At 42.6% G+C, this 13,784-nt stretch overlaps 1 protein-coding gene across 2 annotated transcripts in view; it reads left to right on the top strand.

Moving 5' to 3' along the window:
• Positions 1-283: 283 nt before the first annotated feature.
• The window catches only part of VPS35L (VPS35 endosomal protein sorting factor like), a 78,303-nt gene continuing 64,802 nt past the window's right edge, over positions 284-13,784 (top strand). For both annotated transcript variants that reach the window (XM_029576554.1, XM_029576553.1), the window contains exons 1-4: positions 284-402; positions 8,491-8,590; positions 10,006-10,173; positions 10,624-10,746. In XM_029576554.1, coding sequence (XP_029432414.1) covers positions 374-402; positions 8,491-8,590; positions 10,006-10,173; positions 10,624-10,746 — 420 coding nt within the window. In that variant the 5' untranslated portion in view covers positions 284-373. The remainder of the gene's footprint in view (positions 403-8,490; positions 8,591-10,005; positions 10,174-10,623; positions 10,747-13,784) is intronic.

Here is a 13,784-nt window from a genome sequence, read left to right as displayed (position 1 = left end):
TGCTGAGTGCTACACTCCCTTCAGCAGTCAGGTCTGCAGCTGCACAGAGGATTCCTTCTCTGTTGCTTGCTGCAATACCGTGCCGGTCTTCCAGCTCTGATTGGCTTACTGCTGCAATAATTTAGGGTGCGCCTGCTATGGCCAGGCCTCATCGGCAGCAGCAGCCAATCACTTCAACATCAGAGCACCAAGTCCCGCCCACCAAGCCCAAAAAACCGCGATTGGCAGGAAAAATCGACCAATTAAAAGCAGCCCGCGAATCGAAAAAAAAAACGCGATTGACAAACCCAATCTCGCGGGAAATAAGTGAGGTTGGCAATACTGGTCGCAGAGTCGGCACGTTAAAGGTTAAAGGTTGGCGAGAGACAATCACATGACCTGGAAGATGGCTTCTATTCAGTGGTAAGGAAGGAGAGGGGGCTTCCGCTCCTATTTGATGACATTTAATAGTGATTGGTTGATGTCGAATGATTTGGCTGGATAGAGCTTGCAGATCCTCTATTTAAACTGAAAGGGAGTGAAATAGCCTGCTTCTCCCACTGCATACAGAAGCAGGAAACTGTAAATGTTGTACGTGTTTGTCTTTTGTTAATTTCTTTACAGTATCTAGGCTTCTTATGCTCCGTTGGTGATAAAAAAAAAAATAAAATTGAAAGACAACAATCTTTTGCAGGTGAAGTGTATTTAGTGCATTTGATGCCAGCGAATCTTGAATTTGATGTGTATGTAGAAGAAGTTGCAGATAATTTAATGCTTGTGACAATGGCTCTATCTGAGATTGTCTCAGATTTTAGAGTATTATTTTGTAAAATCAATGTGCAAGTTTCACAGGTTACGAAATTATGAAGGTCTTATGTCCTGTAACCTTAAAACAAAGCTAGTCAGGTAGAACATAAGAAACGCCATCAGACCATAGATGCATCCAGCCGAGCATCCTACTTTCAATAGTGGCCAATATAGGTTACAAGTAACTGGTAGGATCCTAAAGAATATATCCATTCCCTCTTGTTCATAACCAGGGATAAGAAGTGACTGACCCAAGTCTACATAACTGATAATAGTTTATGAACTTTACTGTTCTCTCCTTTACCTCAAGTTCTAAGTTCCTACAAAGTTAGCCTTGTTGTTTTATACCCACTTGTTTGAGGTAATTTTCCAATATTGGTTCTGTGTAAATCGAAGTGGTATGTACTAGTACATGAACTCCGGTATATAAAAGCCTTTAAATAAATAAATAAAATAAATAAACTTGTCTAAACCCTTTTTAAACCCAGTTATGTTTACTGCTTTCATCATGTCATCTGGGAACAAATTCCACAGTTTGTGTGTAGAATAAAAAAAATACTTTTGCCAATTTGTTTTAAATGTGCTACCTCTTAGCTTCATGGTGTGATCCCTAGTCCTAGTATTATTTAAAAGGGTAAATAACATTTCCCTATTTATTTATTCCACCCTATTCATGATTTTAGACTTCTATTATATCTTCTCTCAGCTATCTCTTCTCCAGACTAAAAAGCCCTACCCAATGTAGCCTTTCTTCATTAAGGAGCTGTTCCATCTCCTGCATCATTTGTATTGGCCTCTGTACCTTTTCTAGTTCTATATATTTTTTGAGATGGGGCAACCAGAACTGCACACACTACTTAAGGTGCAATGTGCCATTGCATTATGATATCTTCCATTTTATTTTCTATTCATTTCCTAATAATACCTAACATTCTGTTTGGTTTTTTTTGACTGCTGTTCAATAAACTGTATGAGTGAAAGTATGGTTACACTTCTATTGTTTTAAGCATTGAAACCGTGCTTAAACCACTGTTTTAAAACTAAAGTAATGGTCTTAGCCTGGTCTGATGACTAAGTGCCAGTTCAGGATTCTGCTATGCAAGAGATTTGGGTTTAATTCCTGAGCCCAGCATCTGCTTCTCAGGCTAGGTGGAAAGTGGTGTTCACAGCTTTTGAAAGGAGGGTGTCCCAACCATTCCACAGTGTTGATACTTAATGGTCAGAGGCAGTTGTGGGAAGCCAGGTTCATGTGGGTTAAAAATGGAGAAAACCTGGGTGGCTGTAAATTAAACCTCATGGTGCTGTAGCCCCACTAGAGGCTAATTCTGACTGAGCTTGCAGCTCAAAGAAGTAGGATGCAACTGCTAGACTAAAAAAAAAAAAGGAAAAGTTTGCTAAATGAGTGAGTCTGTACAAATCCAATGTCTGGTTGGGATGTAGACTATTAATTCTAGAGATACACCTTTATGTAATAAAAAAAATAATTTAGTTGCTGTTTGCTTTAAATTGTTGTTTTCTAATCTTTGTTAAATAAATTTTGCCACATGATGATCCTTTCAATAACTTATTTTCTTAGAGTTTCTTTAAATATTTCCCTGCAAGAAGCAGTCCTAATTACTAATGCTGCTCTTCTCTGTGCTTTTTCCATCTGACTTTTCTTAAGTCATTCTAGTAGAAATAGTGAACAAACTCTCTCTCTTTTTCTTAGTGAATGTAATTTTTATTACATTCACTTAAATGAGCAGCTCAAATAAATCTGTTCAAACTTTTTGTTTCTAAAACATTTAATTTTCTCTGTGCCGGGGGAACCCATTGATTTGCGATACTTGAAGACTAGCATTGCCTACCCTTTGTTTCATAGGAGTGCACAAAGCATGTTAGGACGGATCACGAATAGATTTTTGAGACCAGTGGTTCTTAAGGACCCATCCAGTCAGTCTGGTTTTCAGGATGCTCGTAATGAATATGCACAAGCTAATTTGCATACTGCATCCATTATCATGATCAAAAGATTCCACATCCTTTCCTTGGAGTGCGTGACTGAAGTCAGCAAAGTTGAAATGGATGCACGAAGGTAAAATGTAGTGCCATACGATCTAAGAGAAAAATAACTTTTACTCAAGTTATTTTCCCAAGTGCCCTCTAAACCTTCCCTTCACCACCATGCAGCCTATTGGGAAGTGAAGCCTTGGAGGATCAATAAAAGGAAATCAGGTTTTGAAGATATTGACAATGCATATGCATGAGGTGGGTTTGCTTGGAATGGGAGGCAATGCTTGCAAAGGCATTTCATGCATATTCAGCGAGGGCTTTACGTTTCCTGGTAATATCATCTTTTTGCTCTTTTGAATTCTGACCTGAAAGAGAGTGTTGGTTCTCTATGCCTGGCCAAGAAATGTATTAAGTTAGTCCAATAAAAAGGTATTGCTTTGTGTAAATATTATTTTTGTTTTTATTGGTTATCCTTTATTTCTGCTTGCTGGCTTTTGACTTTCAAGGCCTGGAGTTGCCAGGAGAGACAGTTTTAGGATTCAGTGTTGGATGGAAGGGACACATTGAAATTTGCCAGCAGATGTCACTAAAGATCCACGCTGCTTATAGGGTCATGCCAGCACTGTTGCAGTCACACTTAAAACACTATTGGTAAAACGGATATACTTGCTGCTTGTTTTCAGCCACAGTTGAAATATGCAAATGAAAGCAACAGAGATTCAACTGCAGCTCAGCAAGATTCCGCTCAGCAAAATACACCAGACCTGTTACCAATGTTTGCTTATCTTTGTTGCTGCACCACTGAGAACAATGAAAGTAAAGTAGGAGATTCAGGCACACCTGAGGGTTAGATGGGTAAATCCTTGGCACCACGTGTTGGCTGGCAGGGGCTATCATAGTTGCAGTAGTTGGCATCTTTCTCTCTCCGACCCTGAGCATGCTACGGCATGCCCTGGTCTAACTGGCCCCACAGGACAGGGATTCACCTCTGGATCCCGTGCGCCGGTTGCTACAGCCAGAGCTACTCGGCCAGCCTGGATTGCTCCCATTTTGAAATTTGATATCAACATTGGAATACCACAAAGGTATAAATGCACAAGCGGCAAACGTTTCCATGGACAGGAAGTTCTAGAAGAAATCATGATAAGAGGAGTAAGACTGGAAAGACTTTTTTACAGACAGGGTGCTGCCTCCCATTAGAAGTGGCAGAGGCAAGGACTGTAGCCCAATTCAAGTTGTGTAAAGCCAGAGATGACCTGGGTTCTGTGGCATTGTAACGAGACGTTAATTGGACAGATTAGATGGGCCTTAACAGTTCTTTATATCTTTCTTTGTGAAATGGGCACGTTTATTGGTGCAGATCAGGGCCCAGGAGCCCTTTTTTGGCTGACTAGTGTCCCCTTACTGACATCCTGTCTCCTTAGGCCATTCGATGCATAAGATCAGCACGGTCAGAAAGCGCCAAGCTCCGAGTTTGCTGCTGGAATGGGGGTTAAAGCTGAGCGGTAGCCGCATGCCAGTGGAAACGTCTTCCCGTGCTGGCCCCTGGGGGTTCCTGACTCCTCCCATCAGTACTCCAGCAGGTCATGTTGACCTCTGAAGGGGAGGGGGGGGGGGTGTAATATTGAACCTTAGAAGTGTAGTGAAAATTTTGAATATGCTGCACTAGTTTGTGCAAATCTGTATGCACATCCGTGCAAAGCTATGGCGTTTCCTTGTGAGAATTCTTTTTAAGTTCCAATAAACCTGTGGGAAAGGGTGAGCTGTTGAGAGAGTGCATTTGATAAAGTCCCTTTTGAGAAACTTCTCAGGAAATGGGAAAAGTCGTGGGATAGAAGGAAGTGTCCTATTGTAGTTTTTGTAACTGGTCAAAGGATGGGGAAACCAAGGACTCTACTAACTTGTGTTAAAATCAAGCAATAAAGAGCATTTAGACGTTCCTTTGGTACTAAACGGCAGTGAGTAGCACAGTTCCGTGAATCCAGTGACACTGCTCCTGCAGCTGGGAAACACGCACATAGTATCGGTGGCAGTAACATCCAATCCCGTCTACCCGCTGATACTTTAAGGGCTCTGAAGCCCTGACTTGGAACCCCCCCCCCCCCCCCTCTTCTCAGCACCAAATCCCCCTCCCAAAAAGGCTCTCCCTTCAGCCCCCACACCCACTCACAATACAATCTGCCCCTTCTGCTTCCCCCTCCCCCCCCCAGCTAGCATTTTTAATGGGACGGGAGTGATCCTCATTTACTTCAGCCCTGCTGCTGCCATCGTCCAACAGTTCATGTGAGCAAACGGGCGACTCGGGTCAGCTGGTGCTGTTTCGGGGGTGACTGCCATCAGTGAGATGGGAGTGATCAGAGGTTGTTTCTGCCCCATCGCAGACCTGCGGACACCAGAAGGTGAGGAAGAGGGCTTGTTGGGGTGGGTTGGTTTTTTTTGCATCGTGGCTAGGAGGTGGAGCTTAGCAATTTTGAAGGGGGGACCTTTTTGGAAGGGGATCTGGTGTGGTTGGGGAAATTTGCTTTTGTACCTGGAAGGGGGGGAAGCGGTTTCTGTGTTGGCATTTAGGCTTCATTACGCAGCAGTGGAAGGAGGGGAGATTATTATTTTGGAATCGTTGTGAGCAGTCCACTGAAATTCTCAGCTCAGGGTCCAGTAGCTGTCAAAAAAGCAAATAGAATATTATTAATTATTCAGAACGGAATAGAGGAGAAAACCGATAATATCCGAATGCCTCTGTATAAATCTGTAGGTTGACTGCATCTCGAGGTCTAGGCGCAGTTCTGGTCGCCCCGGCTGAAAAAGATAGAGCAGAATTAGAAAAGGTTCAGAGGATGGAACGGCTTCCTTGTGAAGAAAGGCTAAACAGGTTTAGGGCTCTTCAGCCTGGAGACGAGATGACTGAGGGGTTAGGATAACTGTGTAAACCTCTATCATCATTTATATAGCATATACCAAGAGTGGTGTCAGACAAGTAAATAGAAGACGTTATTTACATTTTCAGATAGTGTTAGGATTAGAGGACACGCCATGAAACTAACTAGGACATTTTGAGAACATATATTTTTCTGTCAATGTGCAACTAAACTAGAATTTGTTGTCAGAAAATGTAGTCAAGTCTAGTAGTAGTATAACAGAGTTCTCGAGGACAGGTCACTTATTAGCCAGGTAGACTTGGGGATTGCAACAGTAAATCTTCCCATTTCGAGTCTGAGGGCTATTACCAAGAGACCTGACAGGCCTCTGGGCTCTATAGACCTCAGGTCTGAGCCAGCATGGCACCACTTATGTTCTTAGGAGACTCAACAAATCTTCTGTGTCTAGCACTCGGCTTGATTCCTGACCTTTGTGACATAATTGTCTTCTGGTGCTCATGCCGAAATAGTTTTATCCGTATATAAGGAATCTGAATGCACCGTACCTTTGTATTATGCTTGCGTCTCATGTGGAAATAGTGCCAGGTAGCAAGTTACTAAGAAGGAGGCCATTGTTTTATTTCAAGAGCAAAGGGCTTTATAGCTGGTGCACGGAAGAAGAGCTGGAGAGAGAGAGGATGCTTTCAGGATGGATTTCTTCCAGAGCTGGCTTGCCATTAACCTTCAAAGGTGCTGTGCTGGCTGGAGATACCTCCTGGGCATGGAGGCGCTGCACCCACGGAGAGCCTGTGAGGGTTGCATAGGCTTTCTATCACTTTCGGTTGCATCTACATTTTGCTTTTTTGCGTGCGCGAGTTGCCCAAGAAGCTAGTGAAGCTGGTAGCAGAAATGAGAGCGCTTTGGGAAGCGCTGACCGTTCACCCACCTCGATGGAGGAACAGTCAGGACCTCCTGACTTTTTGGATCTGTAGTATTGACAGAGCTGCGGCTTTACAGCACGGGGCTTTAACATTTTCAGAACTGCTAAAAGGGATTTAGAAGTGCATATGCAAGGAATGCCATTCAAAAGTTACCTTCCTGTTGTATTAATAATATCTAAGTTGTGTGTACCGCTTTTTACTCCTTTTATCTCGGATTGCATTCCAGCAGAATTTTATTTTTTTTTAAACATCAACAGGAACAATTAGCAAATGAATACAAAAGAGACACTGGACCAGCCCAACCATGGCTTGGATTTGTTGTGTCTGCAGGTTGCAGCCGTCCGATGGAGTCTCAGCAACGGAACATTTTTTGGCTTTGGAAATGAACTTTTGGCTGCTCACTCTATTTCCTTGGTTCAAGGTTGTTCAAATTTCCCACCTCGTGCTCTGTTTCCCCCTCCCCAGCCAAGCATGTCAATAACAGGAAGTATTTGATAGCTAAAGCCTGCATTGAGGAGCTTTGGAATTCAGGATGCAGCTGAGATTAAGACCAAGCTCGCCGGAGAATTTTCCACGCAGTAGTCAGGACACGAGCAGTGCAGGTACTTACTAAATACCACAAGGTTGAAACATTTTTAGAAACCTTTTTGCATTGGCCAAGAATTTTTGAGAGCCAGGGGGCTTTTATTTTTTGCATTGTTGCTCTTTTCTAACCAGGGCGTAACTTCAGGACGTGTCTTGTGGATTCTGACAGCTGGGAGGGGGGGGGGGGGGATTCAAATCCACACGCATTCGTGGAACTCTGTTTTATTTGACTCTTTTGCTTCCTCTCTTTTTACCTTTTTGCTTTTCTTTGGTTTTTCCTCTTTCCCATTCCTCAAGAGGCCGCCCTTCTTTTCCCTCCCTCTAGCCACTCTCCTATGTGGCCAGTGATAGCCCTGGACTGTGGCGTCTCTTGTTGCCACTGGTGAGCCCAGGCCCGGAGAATTTCCTGCTACTCTGCCAGGAGCTGAATTTGAAGCCACCCGTGGTGTTGGTCCTTCTTTGTAAAAATGATCTTTACGTATTCACATTAACTTTAGACTAAAATAACCTTTTTATTTATTTTTTTTGGCCTAGCAGTTGCCTCCTGCTCCCTTTTGGACTCCAGAATCGTCCTCTCTTGAGCCACGGCGCCCTGCGGCGGGTTCTCTTGGTTTTGTATCCATCTTCCAGCTTGGTCCCCAGTCCTTAGGCAGGATCCATGCATTAGGACTCCCTCTGGAGCCCTGCAATCGGAGGCCCTAATTCTGCCCACTGGGTGCCGCTATTGAGCCATGTCTGGGACTCCCTCCCCCCCCCCCCCAAGAGCTGCAAACACTGCCTCTGTAGCATCCCCGTGCCCGGGCTGGCCCAGTGAGCACAGGACTCTCCACGTGGCAACGCTGCCACAAAGCCACCAGCTAATCTGCAATACATTATTCGATGAAGACCAAGGTTGACTGTAGCTCTGACAGAATAGTTCTCTGTATGGATTTGCCATACAATATTCTGTTTAACCGCCCCTTAGTGCTCCAATTTCTAACCAAAATTAATTTATGTATTTTGCCAGTTGTTGCTAATGAGCTATCTACAACGCATTTATGTCTAGTGCAGGGGTGCTCATGCCGGCCCTCGGGGTTTCAGGATATCCTTAATGAATATTGATGAAAAATATTCGCATCCATAAGTTAGTGCATGCAAATCTCATGCATACTCGTTAGAGAGATCCCTAAAACTGCCTGGCTGACGGGGAGCCCAGGGACTGGTTGGAGCACCGACTAGTGCAAGCTGAAATGATTGAAATACTATTGCATATGTGTTTGTATAAAGTGGGCAGATGCATTTTGTGTCCCTGTGAGGCACAAATGAAATGATCCGCCTTTCTTTATTTGTAGGCATTCAAGATGCAGGAATTATACTGCGGAGTTGCAGTCGTGCAGGCTGGAAGCTGTTGGAGTGGAGCTGGGGGAATATCATCCTTTAAAGCCCATTACTGTGAGTCTCCGTTGTGGTCCTGTGTTTGCTTTGCTGTGACTTTTCCACCTCTTATTTGGGCCTTGTTATGTTATTTCCTGATTTTCGCTGGCAGCTGTCACAGGAAATCATTTCCTGCCGAGGTGACAAAGGGCAATGTTTGTGTCTGCATGAAGGCCTGTATTTGAGCTTTGTTACCGAGGGTCCATAATATTCAAGCACAGATTCCCCTTCTACTGTGTTCTCAGGTCCGGTACCTTGTTTCCGCTAAGGCAAAACCAGGGCATTTGAGTCACCTCCCATATTGTTAGTTTTAATGTTTGTTCTTAAAATGGTGATGTCACATGTGTCCCTCCATATATGCTGTTCCTTAGTTCTGTTTTGTATGGCTTGGTCTTATTTATTTATTTATTTAACTAAAAGCTTTTCTATACAGACATTAAAATACACATCATATCGGTTTACATAATTGCTTGGTCTGCTTTCTTCTTTGTTTAAAGATATTTTGTTGGCCTAAGGAAGGAGTGGCTAGTGCTTAGAGCAATGGGCTGGGAATCTGAGAAATCATGGTTCAAATCCCACTTCCCCCAATGACATTCCCCATGACCTTCTGTTGCTTCAGGATTCCGTTTAGATCGTAAGCTGTTTGAGTATGGGCTTATTGAGCTAAAACCTGTAAGGCAGTCTAGAAATACTTCTTTATTATTAATAAAAGTTGTATATCTTTCTATTATAGCCACATCTCAGGTAGTTAAAAAGCAGCAGCTTCTTTAGAATGTATTCATAAACACACATTTCTGCTGATAAACAGGATGGTGTCACCCAGATTCATAATGATGGGATTGGCTTTTAAAAAGAACTTCAAACTTTTTTTTTTTTTTTCCCTTAGGAAATATATTACAGATCAGGAAAAAATCAACCCCTGAACTTTGTGACATTGCCTTAGGAGAGTTAATTTTTTTTTTCATTGAAGTATGTTTCATATCAGAGGATATGAAAATGGAGCTCATGTACGGACACTGTGTCTGTACATGAGCAATTCTATCATGTACCAGGCTGTACATAAAATAAACTATCTCCCACTAAATGGCATGACTGTAGACTTTGTGCAATTGACCACAGAAACCGATATGTTTAGCTTGCAGTGGAAAGTATCCATAGTAGCTTGAATAAAGCCACATTTTTAACATATGCTTCACTTTGAATATCCCAGTCATGGTGTAAAATGTTGCTGTAACCAAACCCTGTGGAAGAGAGAGAGAGTGTGTGATGCTTGTGTCCTTGCTGTGAACGTCCTGTTGGGATCAACCTCTGTGACTTGGGTCTTATTTACTAAAATTAAAACCTTGGGGCAGTGCGACAGTCCCCTGCTTCTGCGGGGAGCTCCGCATAGAGATAAGAGAGCCTGATCTAACGAGGATACGTCTGCCACACAGGTCACGGAATCCAAGACCAAGAAAGTTGGCCGAAAAGGCAGTACCTCTTCTACCTCCTCCTCTTCCTCCAGCTCCATGTTGGACCCCCTGAGCAGCGTGCTCGATGGAACCGATCCTCTGTCGATGTTTGCAGCGACGGCCGAGCCGGCGGCTGCCGCAGCTAACATGGTAAGGAGCTAAGGCGGTACCGCCAGATGAAGCTAGGCGCAGCAAGATGCTTTTGTGTCATCTTCCAGGCAGCAATGGGCCGTTTTGGGCAGTAATGTACTTTGCTCCTGTGGTGCTCACTGTGGCAAAGAGTTTGGTTTCTAAAGATATTTAAAAATGAGGTGCTTATTCGTTTCTTCTCCATCTTATATTTATGTGATTTCTTAGGGGCAAAGGAGGGAAATCCCCAGATAGAAAAATGCAAGAAGTTGAAATATATATTAAATAGGCAAATTTGAAAAATGTTTGCAAAACTTTATTTAAATCTGAATAGTATATGGTAGCCGACTGATGTAATAGTTGAAAGGTTAGCCCTGCCCGTATATTGTTGTGCCGCTGTCCTGTGTTGCTGTACAGACCAACCTTTGAATGCTGGCGTTAACTTTTTCCACTCTTCACCTTCTTCTGAAGGACAATGGGAGAAGGAAACGAGAGAGAGAAGAACATTCAGCAGTTGGAAGTGACTTTGAGCCATGGTCCAGCAAGCGCAGTGCGATCCTGGCCAGATACACAACCACAGAAAAACTTTCCATAGTAAGTGATGGATGGTATAGTGTTTGTATGCTGTAATCTCAGCTGCAGGGGAGCTACCCTTGCATGCATCCTGCTTTCTCCTCTGTTTGGAGCAACATGTGCTCAGTATCCTTTCCAGTAAGGCCACCTCTGCTTGAGGAGGAGTTAGATTTGCCTAGAATATAATATCTAACTGGTATTGTCGGCAGAAAAGACCAAATGGTCCATCCAGTCTGCCCAGCAAGCTTCCCATTATTTATTTATTTATTTTTAGATTTTTATATACCGGTGTTCCTATATGAAATAAAGATCACATCGGTTTACATTGAAACAGAACATGAAAATTGCCAAAAGGCATTACATAGAACAAGCTTATGAAACTTGGAACAGTGTACATAAGTTCAAAATTTAACAATAACGTTGTAACATTGATGACCAAAAGATAAAGGAGAAAAAAAAAAAAAAAGACTTAAACAATTAAGTTGACAGGTCTTATTGAGCATAAAAATTATAACGTATAAGTGAGAAAGTCTCAAGTGTCCTGCAGCAAGAGATTAGATACCGAAGTAGGTAGTGGTATGGAAAATGGAGGTTTGTGAAGAAGATATGTTCTTGCTGGTTGGAGGGGAAAAAATGATGATCATGGTCCTGGAAAAGCTTGGCTAAAGAGCCAGGTTTTAAGTTTTTTTTTTTTGAATGAAGAGTGGCAGAACTCAAGCCGAATGTCTGGTGGGAGCGCATTCCATTGAATGGGGCCTGCTGTAGATATGGCACGTTTATGATGCGAGGATTTTGTTGAAGGTACATAGTGTGCCTTTATATGCTCCTCTGATGGGTCTAGAGGAGGAGTGAGGGCGTAGTTGGTTACATAATTGAAGAGGAGAGATATTGTGAATGGATTTATGAATTACGGTGAGTACTTTATATAGGATCCTTTGCTTTATAGGCAGCCAGTGGAGGAGCTTGAGAATGGGGGGTGATGTGATCTCTTTTATTCGTATTGGTAAGGATTCTGGCTGCAGAGTTCTGTAGCATTTGGAGGGGTTTGATGGATGAATATGGAAGGCCAAAGAGAAGCGAATTGCAATAGTCGACTTTTGATAGAATAATGGCTTGTAGGACCATCCGAAAATCGTTGAAATAAAGAAGAGGCTTCAATTTTTTTAAGACTTGTAACTTATAAAAACAGTCTTTGGTGGTTGTGCTTATGAATTTTTTAAAATTGAGCTGATTGTCTAGCATGATACCTAGATCTCGAACATGTGGTGAGTGATTTAATATGGGAGTGGATGAGTTGAGTAGGTCAGCTGGGTTTAGAAGTTTGATGTTGATGTCTTGATTGATGATTAGGATCTCAGTTTTGTTGTTAAGAATGAGGCAAAGGCTGGAGAGAAGATGATTGATCTGTTGCAAACAATTGTTCCAGTGAGCCAAGGTTTTTGTAAGGATTCTGAGATTGGGATGAGTATCTGGATGTCATCCGCGTAGAGATAGTGAGTTAGGTTTAGTTTAGTAAGTAGATGACATAGAGGTAAGAGGTAAATGTTGAAGAGGGTAGGGGAAAGGGAGGAACCCTGAGGGACCCCCCGGTTGGAAGGGATCGGTTGTGATTCTTTGTTGTTAATCTTTACTTTGAATTGTCTATTTGCTAGGAAGGATTTGAACCAGCTGAAGACTGTTCCTTTAATGCCTATATCTGCAGACATTTTAATAGAGATGAATGGTTGACAGTGTCAAAGGCTGCAGAGAGATCTAGTAGTATCAAAAGATGTGGTTGTTTTTTGTCCATATTAGATAGAATAGAATCGGTAAGAGAGATAAGGAGAGATTCAGTGCTTAACGATTTCCGAAAGCCATACTGGGAAGATACAAGAATGTTGTTTTCTTCCAAATATTCAGATAGTTGTTTATTGACTATCTTTTCCATAATTTTGGCGATCAATGGCAGATTAGCTATTGGGCGGAAGTTAGCTGGATCTGTGGTTGGAAGATTAGGTTTTTTAAGTAGAGGTTTGAGAATGGCTAATTTAAGTTGGTCAGGAACTAGACCCTGGGCAACGACTGCTGCGCCGTGCAGGTTACCCCCATGCCTTGTATTAAGTAGTATAATACTTCTAAGCAAAAACCAAGCATCTGTCAAACCCCTAACAAAATTACTGCGACATTTTTACACGGTGAGCAGCCTTCCTGATAATTCAGATAATGCTGCTTGAATGCTCTTTGCTTTTGGACTTGGCCCTAGAAGCTTTATCCCCAATGTCAGCGTATCAGTACCCCAGACCGTAAAAGCTGGGGCCCAGCGTTTGGCTGTCTTCAGAATCCAATACCCTTCGTTCCCCGCCATCGAAGCAGAGAGCAAGGTTGCAGTGGTGTCAGAATCATCAGGGCTGATGGGTTAAGAGAAGTAATCCTCCCCTGGCTTCTGTTTCAGGCAGGTTACCCCCAGGTGCCCTTTTCTTCATTGTCCTCCTCGAGCCTTTAGGGATTCACAGTGTTTAACCCATGCCCTTCTGAATCAGTTTATCATTTGACTCCACCGCCTCCTCCGGAAGGGCCTTCCAGGCATCCTGACGTTGGTTCTGTCGATTTTACTTGTACAACTTTCTGAACTGTTGATTTAAATTATAAAGTAAATAACTTGGTTATAAAATGTTACTGTCTGCGTGTTAAATGTGTGCACGCACATACAGATGTGGGTGGGTGTGTATGTATGTGTAAATATATTTATCTGTGTGTGTGTGTGTGTGTGTGTACCAATGTGTGAAGCCTCAGAAAAAGTTGGGTGATATACAATGAATATTTACCCTCAAAGTGCACAGTCAGTCAGTAGGAGACATATTACATAATTTCCTGTTTTGTTTTTTTTTCAGGATAGTTTTATAAAGTGAATACGTGATGACATTTTTTAATAGCGCAAAAATATCATCCCCTTTTGAGATCAATATTTTTGCTTTAAAAGCTTTGAGCCAGATATTCAAAGCGCACTTATCCCTAGCTAGCCGGATAAATAGGACTTATCTGCCTATGTAGCTACTGCTGTCTATTCTTCTATCTGAATA

This window comes from Rhinatrema bivittatum, chromosome 14, assembly GCF_901001135.1.
Source record: "Rhinatrema bivittatum chromosome 14, aRhiBiv1.1, whole genome shotgun sequence".
NCBI lineage: Eukaryota > Metazoa > Chordata > Amphibia > Gymnophiona > Rhinatrematidae > Rhinatrema > Rhinatrema bivittatum.
The sequence above is the reverse complement of the archived record's forward strand: the minus strand, read 5'-3'. Positions and strand labels throughout refer to the sequence as shown.